The sequence below is a fragment of the Quercus robur genome, chromosome 12 (assembly GCF_932294415.1).
Source record: "Quercus robur chromosome 12, dhQueRobu3.1, whole genome shotgun sequence".
NCBI classification, from domain to species: domain Eukaryota; kingdom Viridiplantae; phylum Streptophyta; class Magnoliopsida; order Fagales; family Fagaceae; genus Quercus; species Quercus robur.
This window is the reverse complement of record NC_065545.1, coordinates 2,498,651-2,521,246: the sequence shown is the minus strand read 5'-3', so window position 1 is coordinate 2,521,246 and position 22,596 is coordinate 2,498,651. Positions and strand designations below refer to the sequence as shown.

General features: G+C 36.9%; 3 protein-coding genes across 3 annotated transcripts; 1 reads left to right on the top strand and 2 right to left on the bottom strand.

The window, feature by feature from the left end:
- Positions 1 to 2,780: 2,780 nt before the first annotated feature.
- LOC126710225 (uncharacterized) lies at positions 2,781 to 4,417 on the bottom strand. The gene is made up of 3 exons (XM_050410605.1): positions 3,810 to 4,417; positions 3,542 to 3,722; positions 2,781 to 3,449 (listed from the first exon to the last, which is right to left on the bottom strand). Exons 1-3 carry the CDS (start codon positions 4,415 to 4,417, stop codon positions 2,781 to 2,783), a joined length of 1,458 nt encoding a protein of 485 aa, XP_050266562.1.
- Positions 4,418 to 11,165: 6,748 nt separating this feature from the next.
- On the top strand, positions 11,166 to 18,536 carry LOC126710492 (nuclear poly(A) polymerase 4-like). Its single transcript, XM_050410968.1, is given in 13 exon segments — positions 11,166 to 11,671; positions 11,749 to 11,826; positions 12,817 to 12,924; positions 13,963 to 14,025; positions 14,107 to 14,268; positions 14,936 to 15,049; positions 15,131 to 15,193; positions 15,281 to 15,610; positions 15,709 to 15,873; positions 16,035 to 17,048; positions 17,148 to 17,243; positions 17,787 to 17,802; positions 17,805 to 18,536. Coding segments are annotated over 13 exon segments (2,400 nt in total). The 5' UTR covers positions 11,166 to 11,551; the 3' UTR covers positions 17,876 to 18,536.
- Positions 18,537 to 18,704: 168 nt separating this feature from the next.
- Positions 18,705 to 22,368, bottom strand: LOC126710490 (receptor-like protein kinase HSL1). Its single transcript, XM_050410966.1, has 2 exons — positions 19,453 to 22,368; positions 18,705 to 19,302 (listed from the first exon to the last, which is right to left on the bottom strand). Exons 1-2 carry the CDS (start codon positions 22,088 to 22,090, stop codon positions 18,887 to 18,889), a joined length of 3,054 nt encoding a protein of 1,017 aa, XP_050266923.1. The 5' UTR covers positions 22,091 to 22,368; the 3' UTR covers positions 18,705 to 18,886.
- Between the last annotated feature and the right edge of the window lie 228 nt (positions 22,369 to 22,596).

Here is a 22,596-nt window from a genome sequence, read left to right as displayed (position 1 = left end):
TTGTCTTTGGAAATTATAATATTTGCAAAATCATGCTACATGTGAAGTTTGTATACTGTTATTTTACTAATAGAAGAAACCAAAGTAATATTATTAGAAACCATTTAAATTAAGAGAAATTAGTTGAGGAACAACACCAAGCCCTTCCTGATTGAATATCCCCTCCGATCCTACACACATCCCAAGACTAAGGGCAGCCTCCTGCGGTTGATTTTTTTAAGGGATAATTACACATAACCCACCTGTGGTTTGGGCGAAAATCACTTTGCCTACCCGTGGTTTGAAAAGTATCACTTAACCCACCTGAGGTGTGTTTCTGTCACTCTCCGTAACCCACCTTGGTCTCTGCCGTTACAAAAACACCTTTTAACCCCAAAACAGAACATAACGTGAATCAAAACCCCCAAAACTCAAACACTTTTCGAGAGAGAGACTCGAGGTGCGATCAGCTTGTTCTTCGTGGTTTGGAGCGTGTGAAGAGGGAGAAAACACTTGTTTTGCATCATCGAACCTAGGCAAGGTATGTGTGACTGCTGTTTATCTGCATTTGGGTCTGTTCCTTATTTAGGGTTTCAGATTTTGTTCAAGTGTGAACTTACTATGTGAAAGTCTAAATTTGTACTTCCCAGGAATCGTGTTATGTTGAGATGTCTTCATCAAGTGGTAATTTCTTGAGTTCATGTGGACATATGTGCAATGAGTAGACTTGTGTTTTGAGAACAAGTTTGAGTTTGCACAATTTTGGGAGGAGGTTCTTGGGTTGTAGCCGTTATAAGGTTGGTCCTAAGTGTCCTTTCTTTGTTTGAATTGATAACCCAACCTGTCCTCGTGGGAATGAAATTGCACATTTGGCTCTAAAAAAGATGTCTAGGTTTCAGACTGCTCTCCAACTTGCAAATGAGAGGGAAATGACAGCTCTAGAAACGGCAGAAGAAACTAGGCAAATGGCAAAAAAGGCTCTTGAAGAGGAAGCCAAAGCCAAGGAGAGGGAGAGAAAGGCTCGAGTTGTCTATGCAAAAGCTAAAGAAAAAGCCATTCTTGCTGAAGAGAAGCAAAGAATGTGGAAGTCTGCATGCATTTTGTAATGGATCTTTTTTGTTATTGTTATGTTGTTGTGTTTTGGCTCAATTGAGTTCTCTGGAGTGAAGAGACCTAGATTGTTGCCCCTGAAGTAGTTAATTGGTTAGTAGAGATAGTTATGGCAATGGTGTTAATGAATTTGCATTGTAATAGCACTAGTTTACTGATGTAATGTTTTGATGTGTCAATGAATGAAGAATTGGTTAATTATTGAGTATTTTGTGCATATCATAACAACCATTCAATGGAAGAAGTAATAGTCAATTATCAATTTGGCTGTGCATACCATAACAACCATTCCACAATAAAAACTTCCATTCACTATATTAGAAAAATATACTTGGACACAATTCGTAGTAGCAATAAATAAACTTCCATATAATTTGGCTGTGCATACCATAACAACCATTCCACAATAAAAACTTCCATACACTCTATTAGAAAAATATACTTGGACACAATTTGAAGTAGCAATAAATAAACTTCCATATAATTTGATTGTGCATACCATAACAACCATTCCACAATAAAAACTTCCATACACTCTATTAGAAAAATATACTTGGACACAATTTGTAGTAGCAATAAATAAACTTTCATATAATCTAGTTTGGACAAATATTGTTCTATACAAACTGTAATATCACAACTTCCATATAACAACCTGGAGTGTATTGTACCTTAATTACAAAAAAGCACATTCCAAGGCCAGCAATGATTGTTTTTTACACTAATTAATAATTACAAAAAAGCACATTCCAAGGCCAACAGTGATTGTTTTTTACACTAATTGATAATTACAAAAGGCCAACAGTGGTCTTCACAAAAAAAAAAAAAACAAAAAGGCCCACATGTTCCCACTAGCTTTACTCCCAATGCTGGCATGCGTACCCACTAGCTTCATTCATTTCTTGCCTTTACTCTTTCCTCTTTCCACCCACTGGATTCATTTTTGGTGGCCTTTGTGCAGCAAGCTGTCCTCTAGTCCTCACACCACCAGTGCTCCCACTTGCATGTGAAGGCTACAAAATAAAAAATAGATCCACTTGTTAAAAAATATCCCAAGCTACACAACCATCTAGGACTAAGTTACCTGTGAATAACTTGGTAAGGTATCCCAAGTCTTCCTAGGTGTGTGAAACTCTGGTTGTGAGGAAGAGAACCATCCTGCTCTCTTATGAGATGGCCTAGGTTGATTTCCTTGCTGTGAGGATGAAGGCTGAGTGGCAGACATCATGTTGTAGGTCTGGGTAGGCTGCTGGGATGGTGGCTGAGGTGCAGATCTAGGTGCAGGCACCCCTTCCCTTGCCTGCAACAAAACCCAATTTCAATACAGTGTCTATTGTAAGTTTAAAAACAAGTTTTTTTTTTTTTTTTTTGCCATTTAAATCCTAATTACTTACAGCTTTTTCTCTTTGAAGTCTCTGTCTCCTCTGCCATGGTGTCTCCCTAGTGATGCCAGCCTTGCATCCTCTTGAGTTATGCCATTCCTTTTTGCATTTCCCACATCTTACAGGTCTGTTCTGTCTGCTTGCTTTGTAAGGGTTCCTAGACTCATCAGAAGCCCTTTTTCTTTGCTTGGGTGGTCTGCTTAGTGGTTTGTATATGTGAGGTGCCAAGGGAGCAGGCTGTCCAGTCTCAGCCCATTCTGACTGGCCAGGCATGGGAGGAAGTACCTCCTTGTATATCTCCATGTAAGTTTATTTGAAGTAGCATGGGTGGGTATAGTCTTCTGGTGTCTCAATGTTTGTATAAATGGTTGTTATGGCATGTTTGCAGAGAATGCCATTTAAATCCCAAGACCTACAGCTACATGTCTTCTTCACCAAATCAACTACATGCCTCTCATACTGACTGCCTACCTCATAAAGGAAACTACCAGCTGGGGTAGCACTAAATGCCTTACTTTCAACCTTCAATTTCTCGAACCTATCTTGTATGCTTTGACACAACTTTCCAGCATACTTCTGTATCCCTTCCCTTTTTGTGTAAAGCCTAGTAATAAGTCTAACCCTAATCCACTCCAACATTGCCAAGATAGGCTTGTCCCTAGACTTCAATATCATTGCATTAAAAGACTCACTCAAATTATTTACCAAACAATCTGTTAAGGCCCTAGGAGTGAAGTGTGACCTTGTCCACTGTGCAGATGCAATGTTTGCAAGATACTCATATGCCTTTTCATCAAAATCCCTTATGTACTGCATGCATCTCTCAAACTCCCTTACTGTTGTGGCAGCAGCACACCTCCACAATGCATCCTTCAGCTCCAATCCCTTGTGATCAACTTTGAAATTGTTGTAGATGTGTTTCACACAGTATCTATGCTCCACGGTAGGGAATAGTGTCTCTATTGCAGGTATAAGCCCCTGTAAATAAGCAAACAAACAAACAAAACAAGTTAGTTCAGCAAACAAAGTCAACTATTCAAGTGTAACTGAACAAAACAAAACTTGCATACCTTTTGCTTATCAGAAATGAAGACCAACTGAAGCTCCTCTGGCCTCCCTATATTATCAACAAAAATTTCAAAAAACCATATCCAAGACTCCCTGGTTTCTTGTTCCACAACAGCCATGGCTACTGGAAAAATGTTGTCATTTGCATCCTTGGCAATGGTAGATAAGATTTGCCCACCAAATCTGTGCTTTATGTGACAACCATCTAAACCTATAAATGGCCTGCATCCACCTAAAAATCCTACCTTCTAAGCATTGAACCTAACATACATCCTCTTAAATTTTGGCTGGGAAGTCTCCTCAGCCATTTCTGTCTGCAGTATAACCCTACTCCCCTTGTTTACAGTGGTTATCATTTGTGCATAGTCCCTAAGGACACCATATTGCAGTTGTTCATCTCCATTTATCAAATCCTTTGCCTTTCTCTTTGACCTATACACTTGGTTTACACTTAGGTCAACAGATAAATTTTGCATCACATGGTTGTGTACACCACTCACCTCCCAATTTGGATTTTTGCTAAAATCCTCAATGAACCTCTTAGCGACATAAGCTGATGTTGCTTGGCTGTTTTTGAAAGACTTGGGACAAGTACAGTCATCAGTCAAGGTCTTAATTTGAAATGTTAGCTCTCCACTTATTTGAGATGCATAACATCTCCACCCACACCCATTCTTGCAGTGAACTGATATCTTGGTCTTCTCATTAAGCTTGAATTTGATGTCAATAGGTCTTTTGATTGCATACTCCCTCAAAGCAGCTTTAAACACCTTTGCATTAGGGAACTTCATCTCCTTCTTCAGTACAACATTTCTCATGTCACTCTTAGCATTAAACTCTACTTGCTCAGGTACCTGCTCATCATCAGACCCATCCATGCTTACCAGGTCATCCTCAAGGGCTGGCTCAGCCCACTCAGGGTCTGTGTGGGGTGCATTGCTTGATTCTGGGGCTGTGTGGGGTGCATTGCTTGATTCTGAGTTTGTATTGGGAGCAGAATCTTGTGGAGCTGAGTTTTGAGCAGCAAATACATCATCACTAAAGCCATCCCCTCTAGGCCTTCATTTAACCAATCATCATCATCATCATCATCTCCTTCAACATTTTGTTCTTCATCTCTTGCATCAATGTCAACATCTTCAACATCTTTTTCATCATCACTCTCATCATTATTCTCATCATCATTCTCATCATCTTCATCATCATCACTATCCAATTCTATTTCAACCCTTGCTGCATCACCACTTACATCACCACCTACACCATCTGCCACTCCCCCTGCATCAGGATACTCAACTGCCAATGGCTCCACATCTATGTCAGTATAGATTATGATTTTTTCAGCATACCATGCCTTATGAAGGTTAGTCATGTTTACGACATCTGTATCTGTTTCTATGTCTCTTAAATCATGCTGTAGATCACCATCAGGAATTAAATACTTATATCTACTGTGTTTTTTAGGAGCACCAACTAGATGGCATAAATCCCGAATTTCAAAGTAACTCAACTTGTCAGGGTCAATCTCTGTCAGTAAATGTACAGACCCACCCACATATTGTATGGTTGGCTCATCCACAAAACATCCCCCAACATGAATTTCAAGGTCAAATGTGAAGTCAACCATCTGCAATTAAAATAAGTATTTTGTTTACACACACTGACATGCAGAAAGTGATAAGAAGCCAAAAGAGACAACAAGCCAACAAATTGACAACAACACACGGACAAAGGACCACATAAAGCACATGCAAAACCAGATTCCCAACAAATTCATAGGGACCACACTACCCACACTTCACAAACAAGTGCAATCATTGACAAATAAACTTGGTTCCTTCAGGTATATGCATTATAGAAACAACCATAGCAAAATGCATATCCTAAGCGATTCTACACATAAATAGCAAAATGCTAATTTAACATACAAAAAAAAATTTATTGTGCAGATGAACAACAAAACCTAACTACGTGGGTGGATTACCATAAAAAAATGACATCAAGAACCCAAATGCAGATGAAAAACAATCACACATACCTTGCCTAGGTTCGATGATGCAAAACAAGTGTTTTCTCCCTCTCCATATGCTCCAAACCACGACGAACAAGCCTGATTGCACCTTGGGTCTCTCTCTCGAAAAGTGTTTGAGTTTTGGGGGTTTTGATTCGCGTTATGTTCTGTTTTGGGGTTAAAAGGTGTTTTTGTAACGACAGAGACCGAGGTGGGTTATGGAGAGTGACGGAAACACACCTCAGGTGGGTTAAGTGATACTTTTCAAACCACGGGTAGGTAAAGTGATTTTAGCCCAAACCACAGGTGGGTTATGTGTAATTATCCATTTTTTTAAAGATCAACTTTGATGGAGCCATTTTTAAGAAAGCAGAACGAGCTAACATCAGGGTTATTATTAGAGACAAGAAAGGTTTGGTTATTACTTCAATGTCTCACAAAGTTTGTTTTCCACGTTCAGTTGTATAGTGGCGAAAGCTTTTGACTTCTCTTTGGAAATAAGAATTATTTTTACAATTTTGGTGCAGCGGGGCTCCATGAACTTTTTTCAGGTATTTCTTAAAACATTTAAATTATACAATCTAATAAAAAAAGAAATTCATATATTGATAATAACAACAACAATAAAAAAAACATGCAAATACATAAAATTTACAATTTCCTTCTACGAGATTTCATATTTTGAAATCGTTGCATGATAGTCTCATTATCAATGCTACAACTTACATCTCTTTCAATGTACAAAATCAAGCAATGTTATAATTTTTTGGACTTGCTATGTTATAATATATTTTTTTTATATTTTAGTTCAAAAATTTTTTTTGGTCTTTTTCTTTTTGCTTGAAAGCCCCAATATATTGTTAAGTATAATAAATTATGGAGTAAAGTTTAATTTTATTATCATTAAAAAAAAAAACTGAAGGTCTTCCCAAATTTTTTTTTGAAAGGTAGACAAACATAATTATTAGTGCTACAACTTACATCTCTTTCTATGTACAAAATCAAGCAATGTTATAATTTTTTGGACTTGCTATGTTATAATTTTTTTTTTAGATTTTAGTTCAAAACTTTTTTTTGGTCTTTTTCTTTTTGCTTGAAAGCCCTAATATATTGTTAAGTATAATAAATTATGGAGTAAATTTTAATTTTATTATCATTAAAAAAAAAAAACTAAAGGTCTTCCCATTTTTTTTTTGAAAGGTAGACAAACATAATTATTAGTGCTACAACTTTTTTTTTTTTTTGAGAAGCTTATTAGTGCTACAACTTACATCTCTTTTAATGTACAAAATCAAGCAATGTTATAATTTTTTGGACTTGCTATGTTATAATTTTTTATTTTATTTTATTTTATTTTTTATGATAATAAAATTAAACTTTACTCCATAATTTTTTATACTTAACAATATATTGAGGCTTTCAAGCAAAAAGAAAAAGACCAAAAAAAAAATTATAAGGTCTTCCCAAATTCTTTTTGAAAGGTAGACAAACATAAAATTTTAAATTATTATATATAATTTTTTTTTAGGTTAGGGTGGTCCTGTGACCACCCTGGCCTTTAAGTGCCGCTGCCAATGTTTTGGAGGGAGACTCAAAGTTCATTATGAGTTCTCTAAAAGCAAATAAAGTATCTCTATCATTGTTTGATTATTTGATATATAAGGTCTATTTAGATACCGCTTATTTTACTGAAAACTGAAAATTTATTGCTGAAAACACTATAGCAAAATAAATTTTAAAATGAAAAACACTGTAGCAAACTTTATTGCTGCATTTTTCAGTACTTAGCTGGTCCGTGAATAGTGCCATAGTATCCAGTAAAAAAACGCAAAACATAAAATCATTGCTTGGCAAACACACACATAAATATAGGGTCTGTTTGGATAAAACTTATTTTGCTGAAATTGAAAACCGAAAATATTGCAGCAAAATAATTTTTAAATGTGTGAATAGTACCGTGGGACCCATTTTTAATGAAAAAGTTACTGAAAAGTGTAATTTGTGGGTCCGTGAATAGTGCACTTGTGCACTGTTCACAGAAGACCAGTCAACAGTTGCGGCTGAAAAGGCAAAAAAAAGAAAGAAAGAGAAAACGTGTTAGACGCAGACGCAACACTTATAATTCGAATCCAAACTCCCTCATAATGTTAAGTTTAGGTTCTCATATGCTTTTTGCTACCGATATATTGCTACTCATAACTTTGCTAGATATGCTAAAGGTCTGTTTAGATATCGTTTATTACTGAAAATTAAAAATACTATAGCAAAATAATTTTTAAATGTATAAATAGTACCGTGGGACCCAGTTTTAAAATTATTTTTGTGAAAAAAAATACTTGTAAGTCCTGTAAACAGTACACAAAATTCACCAAAAAAACATTCGACGTGACGTTGGGTGCGCTATCCAAACAAACAATCACTAAGTGCCCGTTTGTTTCAGCGTTTGAAGCCCAAAACGCGCGTTTTCAAAAAAGCCAGCCCGAAAATAGTGTTTGGTAAGTATAAAACGCAACTTTTTGGAAAAAGTTGCGTTTTATATTTGTGAAGAAACGCGCGTTTGAGTTTATGGAGCTCTGGAGGTCCATAAACAAAAAGCTTATGTGAGTTTTGATTTTGATTCGTTGGGCTTTTCCAAAAATTACCAAATTACCCTTGATAAATCATTAGTTCTCATCTCATCTCTCTGCTCTCCCAACAAATTTTCAAATCCAAACACAAAAAAATCTATAACAAATTCCCAAATCAGCTAAGGAAAAAAAAAAAAAAAAATCCCTTGCAAATTAGGATTCCTTAAAATGCAAAACAAAAAAAATCAGAATATAGCAAAATGATAGAATTACAGGACAAAATCGAAGCCGAATGCATCAACAACACCGAGCTCTGGGTTCGATCAAATCGGCGAACCCCTCCCAATCAAACCCGGACGACTCTGACTCCGACCCCATTTTCGATCTCCAAGTCCTTCCCTCTCAGCCACTCGCAGTCTCCAAACTCCACCGCCTCATCTTCGTCGCGCACTCCGATGGATTCTACGTCGCCAGAACCTAAGTGGGATGCTATCGATTCCGCCAAGAACCAATAGATGAAGTGCTAAGAGAAAAGGGAAAAAAAAAAAAAAAAGAAGAGACGAAGAAGGAGAATGTTCTGGTGTTTGGAGGAATGGCAGGGAAGGAATAAAAAAAGGAGGAAAGAAGGATTAAAAAAGAAAACAGGTACGTGTGTGGAGGAGAAATTTAGTGGGAAAAAAAAAAAGGAAAAAAAAGAAGAAGAAAGAAATGCCGTGTGGAGGATAAAAAAAGAGTGGAAAAAAAAGGAAAAAAAGAATAATGAAATATTATCATAATTTTTTCACAATAAATTTTAAGGGGTCGGTTATTATTAGCTAATATTGGTGAGAAAAATAATTTTAATAGTATGTTAAAATTAAAATTAGTATCAATTTTTATCACAATATTTTTACAATAAATCTTAAGTGGTAGGTTATTATTAGTTAATATTGGTGAGAAAAACATAATTTTTTAGAAAGAGAAAAACATAATTTTAATAGCACGTTAAAATTAAAATCAGTATCAATTTTTATCACAATATTTTCACAATAAATCTTAAGTGGTAGGTTATTATTAGCTAATATTGGTGAGAAAAAAATAATTTTTTTAGAAAGAGAAAAATTGATTTAAGTATGATGAAGTAGTTGATTTTTAAGTATGAACCAAACTCACATAAAAAAAAAAAAGGTATGAAATAAACTCCCTTATATATACATTGTCATTTTTGCTAATTTATTCATTAAACTGTCACTTTTATAAGTGCTAGCCAAACACTCAGTTTTTTCAAAAAACACTTTTTAACAGTTTTTACCAAATACTCAATTTTTTGAAAATGCACTTTTTCATTATACACTTTTTAAAAACTTAACTTTTTCATTATGAATTTTTATAAAAAACTGAACCAAACTCACCAAATATGTTAGACATTTTTGTGTGGATAAGGGATATTCTTTTATAGCTCAGTACTGTCTGTAATCCAAGCTAACGTGGCCTTTCTTTAATGAAATTTGTCGCCTTTTTCTAAAAAAAAAAAAAAAAAAAATCTGTTGGCGATGTTGATGAAATGAAACTTGAAACGCAATGCAATTCTTTCGGCTCATAGGTTATATTTACTTGGGTTTGGGCCGAAAAAGATCATTTGGATGGGCCAAGGCCACATAGGCTTGGGCCTTATGATGGCTGATATTATTTTGGGCTATGTGGGTATAGAATTGTATCATTTCCCTTAGGTATAGAGATTAGAGAGTCATGTTTAACAAAGATCATGACTTATTGGTTTATTTTATTTAAAGAAATAAAATACATAAATATAACTTAAAAAAAGGGTTCATTAGGGTTTTATTAGTTGGAATTTCTAGTTATCTTAGTGTTTACACATATATACTTTTGGCTATGTGTCACTATTGTAATGAATTTAGTACACAAGGAACATTAGATTTAAACCAAGTCTGCATTTGTATTTTACATTTTCTTATTATATATAATATTTTTCTCGGACCTTTCTTTCACCTACTCACCTCTTTATTGAACAATTCAACAAAGTGACAAAAATTACAAAGAACTCAATATGTAAAGTGTTTTGTCTTCAATTAAAGGATTGAACATATTTATTTTTGGAAAAAAAATAAAGAACGGAACATAATTAAATATTTTAATATTTTTCATTTGAGCTTACTATTTAATCACATTTTCCTTTGTTAATAACCACTTACATCAAAATCTTTTTTTTTTTTTTTTAGCTCTTGCATTTTTCCCAAAAACAATCTTGACTTTTTTTGCTAAACAGAAACAATCTTGACTTGTTTCGTATAATTTATGGATCGTTATTAAAGTAGAGTCACGAAGAAGAATAGAAACAGAACCAAGTCAATAAGCAAAGTGTTTTGTCTTCAAATAAAGACTTACCATAACTACAAAATATATATTTGCAACCTTATCATCAGATATGTATATATGTGCAATATTTTTTTCAAGTGAAAGTAAAAATCTTGATTTGTTTTGTATAATTTATGATTTCCTTATTAAAATATATGAAGAAGAGAAGGCACAGAATCATGGATCTGCCTTGTGATTGAATAAAGAAAAAGGCTTCGAGATTTGCTTGTTATTAGTTGTTAGTATACTCAAGCATAAAAAAATGACAAAAGAGAAAAAAAAAAAGGGAATAACAACGGTATTTACGCGTCAACTGGGGTCTGGCTTGTCTGGGCGGCCGCCAGTCGGCAACTTTGAAAATCTGTTCCTCTTTGAAAACCGAAAAAGAATAAAAAAAAAAAAAGCAACTTAACTGTATATATATATATATATATATATTTCTTCTTATTAAAAGAAAAAATCTCACTGATAAACCCCACATCATGGGACAGTGATGACTAATATCACATGCATTTTTGGGCCTTAACGAAACTATAATTGTGACAGAAGCAATGCAAAGACTCTTACAATTAAGTCACACTGGTCGTAACTTAACAGGATATGACGTGCACACCCTACAACTACAAAATTTATTTATTTATTAATCTAAACAATAGTACTACCAATACGCGTCTAATCTGGTATTCCAGTATCCAAACACTCCCTTTAAGCCCACCTAAACTCTGTAAGTTTGTAACGCTCTAATCCTCTCTCCTTCTCGATCTTTCTCACACACATCTCTCTATCTCTCTCTCTCTCTCTCTCATATATATTCCGTGTTTGACCAGCCAACCTTTTCCTTCGTCGGAGACTTAGGGTTTCGATCTGCGCTCCTTTTTTTCCAGTTATCCAAACAGACACCTTCCTCTTCAGCTCCCTTTTCCTCTATTCTCAGATTTACACCTTCGATTCTGTTGTAATTCCGATTTTGCTGAAGAAGATTTGATCTTCCCTCATTCTTCGATTCAAAATCAATTTGAGGTTACCTTTGCTTCTTTCACTTCTCAATTCTTTCTTTTTTTTCCTCTTTGACACTGAAAATGGCGGGCCCCGAGAGTCCAGACGGTTCTTCGCCGCCGACGAGGTTTGGCATCACAAAGCCAATCTCCGTTGCCGGTCCCACCGAGACTGATCTTATACGCAATATAGATTTGGAAAAGGTAAAATTTCTATATGATTTGGGCTAAATTCGGATTATGCTGAATTTGCTTATGTATTAAATCTGTGTTGTTCGTAGTTCTTGCTTGATTCGGCGCTTTACGAGAGTGAGGAAGAAGGTGCGAGGAGAGAAGAGGTTCTGGCTCGCATTGGTGAGGTAATTTTCTGGTTTCTTTGTATTATTGACTATTTATTTGAGGAAAATAGTGCGTGTTCTTACTATATGTTTACATTTCACATTCAATTTGGTGACCATTTCTAAGATATATGACTTTTTTCTGTTGACTAAAATGAATTGATGGGAATTACTCATAAATCAATCAATTAATTAAAGTCAAAGCACAATCAGAATCCAAATTAGCTTATTAATTGTAGCCTAATTTTGCATCTAGTGTTTATTTTAATTTTCTTAATTTTGGTGCCACGCGACCCATTCATAATGATACTTAACACGAAAGCCGATATGACCCACGTGAACTATCATCGCTATTAAGCAGAGGTTACAACCTAGTATTAAAATGATTGTGGAAACATGAGAACAAAATTATTTCTATTTGATTTATGGATGATTTTCATGAGTTATTGGACATGCCTAAACCTCACCCAATAGGTGGTTAGGTTGTGAAGGCAAAGCAATTACTGGTTCCTGAACATGTGTATATGTTTCGTGCTGTTGGTTGTAAGGATTTTGGAGTTTACAAACTAGCGGGGGTATATTATAAGGTGTAAGTTTATTACTGATTTTATTGCAATCTGCAGTTCCAGATGTTCATGTAATTTTAGATGCTTCTTAGCATAATATATCATTGTTTCTTATACTTTTTCATTTTTATTTGCTCTATTAAATTTGTATGTGGCATTCTTTCTTTATGGGAAGAGTGTTTTATTGGCTAAATGTTGTTCCTATTTTATTGTTTAGTTAGCAGAAGTTTTACTGTCTCTTTATCTGGATACTTTATTTTTATTTGTCTGTAATTTATCCTTGAATATTTCATTCATTTGACATACATCGGGGCTTAACTTAATTATGGAGGCTTAGAGGTTGGGATCCTAGGTTGTTGTAATATATGCATTTTTTATCTTTTTCAATGTATGCATTTCTCTGTTTTGAAGTACTGTTTGTGACCAAGTTAACTGCTTATTGTAGATTGTAAAAGGTTGGGTGAAGCAATTAACCCGCCAGAGAGGCTACACAGAGCAGATGGTGGAGGATGCTAATGCTGTCATTTTTACTTTTGGTTCTTATCGTTTGGGGGTTAGTATTAATTTTCCATTATGCTCCTTTTATGATGAGAGCAATCCCTTCCGCATCGTTATATTCTTCTCCTAGGTATTTCTGTCTGGGCCTCACAAATGTTGTTAGAGTTAAATAAGTGTGTAAATCGTGTGAACTTTGCATGCATAATCTTTTACTAATATTTTCCACTTTTTGTTGGAGGATCAACTTAGATCATGTTGAGTTAGGGAATAATAATCGAGCTACCTGCCAGAATCAAATACTATCTATTTTTGCTAGCTTGTGTCATCATGGTGATGTACCTGGAATGGGGAAAACCAAATTCAAGTATGAAGAACCCTGATATATAGGAGGCAGCAAAAGTATCTAGTAATAGTTTCTGGATTATTTGGAGGAAAAATAGGAATTTGTGGTACATAGAGTCATGAATAGTGATTATTCTGGATAATGGCCTTTTGCTTTGTAGAAGTTAGGGAACTGGGCTGCTTCATCTTGTAGCCAGGAGACCAGAGAGTGGTTTTTTTTGGTTTGCGCGGTAGTGATTAAGCAGAATGTATTATGACAAAAATGCCAGTTTCTGGTTTTATTTGGACTTCTGGTGGTAACAGTGAAGCTCATTTTGTGGTCCTTAACTGGTAAATCCTTTCTCATACTGTGAGCATGGTGATCATGGTAGTGGCGGCATTGGTGGTGATGATGATGATGCCAATTTTTTTCTTGGAAATTGTTGAGCTTGGATAAAGGGTTGCCCATGTGTGAAGCAGTAGTACATTTAACTTAGACAGCAAGTAATTCTACCATTAAGCTTTAATGAAAAGTGCTTCTGTCCTGATTTTGGTCTTTCTTCAGTTTTTGTCTGCCTGCCAGTCAGTCTGTTGCAGTCAAACAGTGTACAAGAAATGTCACACTCTCTAGATTCTGACCCTTTTTTCTGTTGTAATTCTCTCTCTCTCTCTCTCTAAACATACACACGCACGTATATATATGTATACACCTTAGTGAAATAACAGTTTTTTGGGTATCTGGAGACGTAGCAACAAGTTGCTTTCTTGGCAGGTACATGGGCCAGGGGCTGACATAGATACATTGTGTGTGGGGCCATCTTATGTAAATCGAGATGTGAGTCATATTTTGTCCTTGTTCAGATCTGTTGAGTCTAGACAGAATAAACTTCATCTAACATATGATTATCGCTTTCAGGAAGATTTTTTTATAATCTTGCATAATATTCTGGCTGAAATGGAAGAAGTTACTGAGCTTCAGCCAGTTCAGGATGCTCATGTCCCAGTAATGAAATTCAAGTTCCTGGGGATATCAATTGATCTTCTTTATGCAAGCATATCTCTTTTGGTTGTTCCAGAAGTAAGTTTCTTTTGTGCTTCTATTCTTTTTCTCTTATATTTTTTTTGTGGGGCATAGGAGGAGGGGTGGGGTCATTTATTTTAACTATGTTTCTCAGTTTTGTTTACTTAATTTTGTCTCTACATGTTTCATGACTGTTTTCAAAAGGGCAGCTTCTTTCAATCCTATATTATATGCTGTTGTCTTTGAGATTTCTTTGGTAAGCTGGGTCTTCTAAAGTTTTGTAACTCACATAAGTGGCAATTTTATTCACTTTGATTGCTTATTTTGGATCAGATGTGATAATGATAATCTTGGTTTTTGAAGAAATTCTTTAGTCTGATATTAGCTTCCTTTGCATATTTTGATGTGATTTTTTTTTTTAATCTTTTATATTAGTAATAAACTTTATTAGAAAAACTGAATGCAAGTAGCAGAACATCACAATAAATATTTTGATGTGAATTTTAGAGTGACCATAAATACCTTAAATGCTTTTTATACACTAATGTTGTAATATTTTCTATAACTTCATTTAGTGCTTGATGAATTAGTTTCTGACTGATATACAATGTTCATTTGCTCTGCATTCGTCATGATTGTAATTGAGAATTTGTGACAGTAAAGACATCTTTGTTGCCTCTTTTTGTTTCATATCATTCTTGTTCTTGAACTAATTTATCAACAGGACCTGGACATATCACATGAGTCTGTGTTGTACAATGTTGATGAGCCAACCGTTCGAAGTCTTAACGGCTGCAGGGTTGCTGATCAGATTCTTAAACTTGTGCCAAATGTTGAGGTGGACATTCCTTACTCTTTACCCTTTTTATATATCTATTTTGTGGTTTTCACAGTTTTTTAATCCTATATGCAATTGTAGCACTTTCGTACGACACTCAGATGTTTAAAGTTTTGGGCTAAAAGGCGAGGTGTTTATTCAAATGTAAGATTGGTCTGTTTGTAAGTTTTTCATTGCGTTCAGCAGATCACTTTCGTATCGTGGTTTTCATTCTCTTTTCCTTCTGTGTAGGTCACTGGATTCCTAGGTGGTGTAAATTGGGCTCTTTTAGTTGCTCGGGTATGCCAGCTCTATCCCAATGCAATTCCGAGTATGCTGGTATCTCGATTCTTCAGAGTTTATACACAGTGGCGTTGGCCAAACCCTGTGATGTTATGTTCAATAGAAGAGAATGAACTAGGGTTTCCTATATGGGATCCTCGCAAAAACCCTAGGGATCGACTTCATCACATGCCAATTATAACTCCTGCATACCCTTGCATGAATTCTAGCTACAATGTCTCAGCAAGTACTCTTCGTGTAATGATGGAACAATTCCACCATGGTAACAAGATCTGTGAGGTTTGAACTGACTCCCACCCCCTTCCCCTTCTACTTCTTAATAGCTGCCTTTATTTAATTACTGAAGCCTTTGCCCTTGTGATTTTGTCCACTGACAGGAGATTGAGCTGAACAAAGCCCAGTGGAGTGCTCTGTTTGATCCGTATATATTTTTTGAGGCTTACAAAAACTATTTGGAGGTGGACATAATTGCAGCTGATGTTGATGATTTGCTAGCTTGGAAGGGATGGGTGGAGTCTCGACTTAGACAGCTTACATTAAAGGTCAAATCTGTCTTTAAGATGTTGTAGAATGCCGGAGTAAACTTCACCCTTTTGGGCTTCTAAATTTTATGCATTCTTTGATTATTAAATCTCTTACATATCCTTGCTACAGGAGGTGGGGTTGTTTTTCTTATTAATGTTTTCCATTTGTCACTGTGCAGATAGAGCGGGACACAAATGGGATGCTGCAGTGCCATCCTTATCCAAATGAATATGTAGACATGTCCAAGCCATGTCCGCATTGTGCTTTCTTTTTGGGATTGCAAAGGAAAGAGGGTGTTAGGGGTCAAGAAGGACAGCAATTTGATATACGTGGAACAGTTGATGAATTTAGGCAAGAGATAAATATGTATATGTTTTGGAAACCAGGGATGGATATTTTTGTTTCTCATGTTCGTCGAAAGCAGCTTCCCTCTTTTGTTTTCCCTGATGGTTATAAACGTTCTCGATTGTCAAGGCACATAAGCCAGCAGCCTGAAAGGCCTTGTGACAATGCTGTGGGGTGCTTGTCTGGTTCTTCTGAAAGAGGTCTCAAGAGGAAAAATGATCCTGAAATGGTGGATCTGAAGCCTGACAAACCAGAGAAGCGAGTCTCTATTAGTCCGCAACTACTGGAGTCAGTTTCTCCAGAAAGTAGTAGAGGTAGATCTGGTGGAACTTCTCAAGTCAGCTTCAGTGAATGGGTTAGATTAGAGTGTTCAGTAACTGGGGATGTAGATAGCAATGCTGAGATTAGGTCATCCAGCGGCCAGTTAGGGGGTGAAGAGGGTATCATAGGAAATCATGTGCAGATGGGCGGAACGGTTGTTCATGACTCTGTCACCCTAAGAGAGAAAATTTTTGTATGTAAATCTAATTTTCCAGAAGTTAGGAATGAGGTAATGCTAACTGAAGCAGTGGAGAAACCTTCACCCAGGAGGGAGTTGCTTGCTTCATGTGAAGTACCTAATTCTCTAGCTGAGGAAACATGTCAGAGTGGACTGAATGGGGACAAAGGTGGGATGGCATACATGGAAAGTGTGGAGACGGGATCTACTGGGAGACTGCTAAATTGGACAGAGGGTGCTGTTGATGCTGCTCAAGAATTAGTCAAACCATGTAATCAGACAATTGGTAAAGAAAATGCTGAAAGCGTATTCGAACCAAGTTGCAATACTCAAAACCTCAGTTGCGAGGTGAGTTTCTCCGTTTGAAGACTTTGGATTAGGCATTGTAGCAGATGGCAATGAGAAAAATGGAAGTTCTGGAGATAAGTGAGTCGGAGATCTTTGCAGGGTGATGTATGTGCGGCAGATCTTGTTTCGCCTTTGGAAAATGGGTGTTCCAATGCAAGCGGAGTACTTCAAGACAGTTTGTCCGAAGACTTGGAGGTTTTGAATCTAAACTCATTATCTTTATCAATTAAGTTTATGCTTTCATAAATTCTGGCTAACATACCTTTTCTACTGGTGATTTTAAGAAGAAATAGAGGTTTTGAGCTTAAATTTGTTAGTACTAAACAAAAAATTTGACTTTCTTGCGCTCCCCTATTAGCTGGTTTACTTACTATTCCCCCCCCCCCCCCCCCCCCCCCTCCCCTTCTATTTTTTAAAGAAAAAGAAAAGGCAAGCTTGTTTGTAGGTTTCATTATATTCTCCTTCACCTGCTGTTATTCTCATGGAATTTTGCAAATTTTTTTTCCTATAATCAGTTGATAATGCTGAACTGTTGCACAGACAATGTCCTAACTGGTGCATATGTGGTGGCAGGTCCTGCACCACCATACGTGCTATGTTTCCAGTAACTGTGCATAAGAACCTGACTATGTTTTGTGTCTAAGGCTCAGATACATAACCCTCCCTTCCTGCTTATTGTCTCTAGTATCTTGTTGGTAGCCTAACTTGTTCTTTTGCCTCTACTTTTGTCTTTTATAGCCAAATATTGCACTTGGGGTGTTATAACTTCTGAAGATGGAGCTAGGTCAGAATTTATGAAAAAGCTAGTGATAAGGCATGTTTTTTGAAACTTATTTTTTTTTAATGCAAATCATTATATCTTTATGCTGTCCTGTTTGTTGTGTATGGCTCTTCTATGGCAGGTTAAGGCTCAAGTCCATGGTGTAAGGGTATGGGAGGTGACTATCACTAAACATAGATCATTTCTACAAAAGGAGGGAGTGGGCAACTTGGTAAGTGCCACATTAATTGCTGGCTTCCATTAGGATTTTCCCAGGTGCACATTGTGTGCCGTATTGCGAGCTGAGAGCTGGGGCCAGCAACAAAGGCCTATACATTAGATTTGGGTTAGCATTAGATTTTAGGTATCACTTTTCTGTGCTATGCTGCTGAAGCTGAGAGCATTGAAGAAGGCTATTAATGTGTGAAGTTCATTGGTGCTTTGAAGAGTAGTCTCTATGTTCTACTTTTCCTAGTGGGTACGGAATGGGAAGTTTCATATCCTTCTGTCGATGAAAGAATCTTTTGAACTGGGGCGCAATGTTTCTTGACAAGAGGAAATTGAGTGATGGGGGTATGCCTTATCTCTTTTTAGGCATTGTAATACTTCATTTACTGTTGTAGCCTGTTGGATTGCTTCCTTGTAATAGTTTCTCCAACGTTGTAGTTTTTAGGCTTGCTTCCTTGTAATAAGTAGAAAGTTCTATTAAACCATGGTTTATCTTGCAATCTCTCCGTGTCTCTCTCTCATCCGACTCTGGTTTTACACTATCTTTAGATGCTGTAGAAACCATTGTGGAAAACAAACGCACTTTTTTGTATGGTTGCAAACCTTATAAATAAGCGGAAAAAATCATTTCATGGAAAATTGCTAATATTTCTTATAACTCCAATTAATTATATGGATAGAGACTTTCATTAATGAAACTAGACTTAAAATGGGATTAAAATAGCAGCATTTCTCAATTTAAAAATAGTACACTGTTTTATTTTCCCTAATCCCTATATCTTATTTGGTACATGAAATTGTAACAAAAACTCCCTACATTTGAGTGCGAATATTCATTAGTTCAAACACGTTAAACTAAGCCTTCAACATCTTCCTTATTGATCTTGTAATTACTAGAAACATTGCCAAGGAGAGGAGCAACATCAAAGTCGCTTCCCATCTTCTTAACTGTGTAAGCTCTAGGAGGGGAACACCAGCAAAGAATCTGCAAAACCTCCCTCAAGGAAGGCCGATTTGCAGGTAATCTGCTAGTGCATTTGAGTCCTAGTTTAAATACCATAGTCATCTCTTCCAAGTAACACGGTTCCTTGATTTCATCATCGAGAGCATCGGTAATAGACTTTCCTTCACTGCTGTGTCGCAATGCCCATTCTGCCAGATTCATGTCCTCATCATTGGGTTCTCTTCCAGTGATGAGTTCAAGAAGCACAATTCCAAAGCTGTAGACATCAATCTTCTCATTGACCTTTGTTATATAGGCATACTCTACAATGCGAATAACAAAAGGATATGTGCAGATGTGTTAGATATTGGATGAAACACTAAACATAACTATTTTTAATTATTCCTAAATAAGTGTTTTTATATGCTTGAACTTTTGAGACAACTAGTAAATTATCAATAAAATGCTCTTACCTGGGGCAAAGTAACCAAAAGAGCCTGCAACAGCAGACATTGTGCGGGACTCTCCATGCTTTTCTAACATCTTTGCTAACCCAAAATCAGCTATGCTTGCCTTGAACTCAGAATCCAACAAAATGTTGCTAGACTTCACATCTCGATGAATGATTGGAGGAGAACAGTCATGGTGCATGTAACTTAGACCTTGTGCTGTGCCAATTGCAATTTGCAACCTTCTTGGCCAATTCAAGACCATCTGATGTGCTAAATTCATCCCTGTTGATGATTTTCTCTTCTTCCCATGGAGCCATCTATCCAGACTGTGATTTTCCATGTACTCGTAAACAAGAAGTTTTGAGTTCTCACTTGAAATACAGCACAACAACTTTACTATATTGGAATGCCTAATCGTGCCCAGTATTTCAACCTCCGCCAGAAATTCTTTCTCGAGCTTGTGATCTAAAGTCTTGTTATTCCAAATACTTTTCACAGCAACAAATTGGCCTGGATGGTCAGTGGGAATCCGGTATACTTTCCCTGATCCACCACTTCCTATAATGTTGTTTTCAGTCAAATTTGACAGAATGTTTAAATCTGTGAAATTCAATCTCTGGAATGATGTAAGCTTCCATGTTGCCAGATTGCGTTGGTGCTTTTTCCTTTGGTAGTCACTTAACTTATATAAGCTTAATAAAACAGTGACTAGGAGAACTACAAGGACAAGAACTAGAATCATGGCAAGGTAGATAGAGGGCATTTTATTATTGTTGGAATCACGGGTTTTGGTGTAACAACTTGGAAGGCCTAGAATTGGACTACCAACACATAGATTGGAATTATTCAAGAAGCTGTTTTCATATGCAAGGTTGTTAAGCTGATCTGGGATTTTTCCAGATAGTTGGTTGTAGGACAAGTTGAGTGAATTAAGCATCAAATTGCCAAATTCAGATGGGATTTCACCGGACAATTGGTTGTGTGACAAGTCCAAGTATTTGAGATCAGGTAAAGACCCAATCACTCCTGGGATTTGGCCAGAAAGCTTATTTCTTGAGAGGTACAAAGTAGTTAATGACTTCCATGAGATGATCTCTGATGGAAGCTCACCAGAAAATTGATTACCACCCAGAAAAAGATAATTAAGATGAGAAAGACTAGTTAATTCTGCTGGAATTTTTCCGGATAGCAAGTTGTTTCTTGCATCAAAGACAACCAACTGCACCCAGGAAGAGATTCCAACAGGAATTTCACCTGAAAATCTGTTGTTACGAATTTCTACCCTTGACAAATTCGAAGCCAACTTACTTGGAAGCCCACCCGAAAACAAGTTATCACTTAACATCAAGGTTGATAGATTGAATAATGTCCAAAGACCAGAAGGAACCTCACCTGAGAAATTGTTTCCCTGAAGCTGAACTGTACGCAAAGTAGGACAATTTCCAACCCATTTCGGCACTTCCCCGCTGATATTGTTAGAAAATGCAACCAGTCCTTGCAGAGCACCTCCATCGCATAAATGTTCCGGCAATTGACCACTTATTTGATTCTCCGAGACCTCAAATCCTTCCAACTTCGAATACATGCCTAATTCCGGTGGCAAAGTTCCACTCAACTTGTTTCTGAAAACCCGAAAATCAATCAGTGGTAGTTGGCCTATACTTTTTGGAATCTCACCGGTCAATTGATTCCCAAACAAAAGCAGCACTGTCAAATTTCGTAACTTGCCAACACCTTCTGGAATAGAACCATTCAAGTTGTTTTCAGAAACATCAAGGCTCTCCAAACTTGATGATGCTTCAATCGAGCTCGGTATCTCACCAGACAATCTATTAGCAAAGAGATACACAAACTTTAGACTCTTTATCAAGAACAAACCACTAGGAATAGCACCTACCAAATTGTTCCTTGCTAAATCCAACTGCACGAGGCTCGAAAAATTCGAAAAATAATCTGGGATTTGGCCAATCAAATTAGACCTTGTCATCCACAAAAACGTCAACTTCGTCAACCGTCCAAACTCTTCTGGCAAAGCTGTAGGCACAAACTTATCATTCTGAGCCATGCCCAAAACTTCAAGATTGGCCAGGTTACCAATTTCCTTTGGCCACGTGCCGTTGAACTGGTTTTGATAGAGGTACAACGTTTGTAACTCCGACATGTTCCCAATCCCTTTTGGGATATTGCCTGAAAAATTGTTGGCTCCGAGGTCTATGTATTGGAGAGTTCGAATCCGGTATATGTCTTCTGGGATTGGACCCACAAAAAAGTTTTGAGAGAGATCAAGATATTGGAGCTTGGAGCAATTGTATAGGACTGTTGGAAACTCTCCTGGTATGTAATTCCAGGCCAAGTCAAGGATGGTCAGGTTCTCGAGGTCACAAATTGTTGATGGGATTTCTGTGGTGATGCTTACGTTTCGGAGGGTTATTCCGGTGACCGCGCCGTTGGTGCAATTGATCCCCGGCCAATTGCACGGTGAGGATGAGGAATTCCATGACTGGATAGACGGTGGATCATCCCACTGCTGTTTCAGGCCGAGTAGGATGGCTTGTTCGGTGTTTTGGGATTGTGAATTTACTCGAAAGGGTATGGAGATAAGGAGGAGGATAAGGAGGGGTAGTGGGGTTTCGAGAAATGGCAAGGGTAGTTTAGTCATTTTGGGTGGAGTCAGTTAGTCACTCCGTTGCTCCGGTTAAGTACTTTCCCGGGGAATCCAACGGTCAATATTCAAATGTGGTGAGTGGAGCTTATAGACAGTCGTGAAGTAAACTCCATTTGTTTTGAGATGCACGTGAAATGATACAAAAACTTAGTGGGTTTATCACTTACCATATGGGCATATGGCACTGGAAAAAAGTGGTTTGCACAAAAAATAATAGTCAAAGTCGACACTCTGGAGATTTGTTCAGATGTACAGTCAAGAAGTAAACTCCATTTGTTTTGAGACACACGTGAAATAATACAAAACCTTGGTGCGTTTATCACGTCCCATACGGCACTGGAAAGTGGAAAGAAGTGCTTTGTCCAAAAAAGAATAGTCAAAGTAAACACCCTGGAGTTTTGTTCGAAGACGCATGTACATTATTTTATTTTATCACTTTCAGGTGGACCTAACAGCGACTTTTTGTTAACTTGGACTTCAACGGCACAATTTGTAGATAG

What these genes read in the sequence shown, in the direction of transcription:
- LOC126710225 (XM_050410605.1), bottom strand. Translation starts at nt 4,417, where the DNA reads ATGGATGGGTCTGATGATGAGCAGGTACCTGAGCAAGTAGAGTTTAAT. An exon ending in CAGCCAAAATTTAAGAGGAT is followed by an intron (nt 3,723 to 3,809) that starts GTATGTTAGGTT and finishes CATAAAGCACAG; the next exon opens with ATTTGGTGGGCAAATCTTAT. An exon ending in TCATTTCTGATAAGCAAAAG is followed by an intron (nt 3,450 to 3,541) that starts GTATGCAAGTTT and finishes GCTTATTTACAG; the next exon opens with GGGCTTATACCTGCAATAGA.
- LOC126710490 (XM_050410966.1), bottom strand. Translation starts at nt 22,090, where the DNA reads ATGACTAAACTACCCTTGCCATTTCTCGAAACCCCACTACCCCTCCTT. An exon ending in TTTTGGTTACTTTGCCCCAG is followed by an intron (nt 19,303 to 19,452) that starts GTAAGAGCATTT and finishes TTCGCATTGTAG; the next exon opens with AGTATGCCTATATAACAAAG.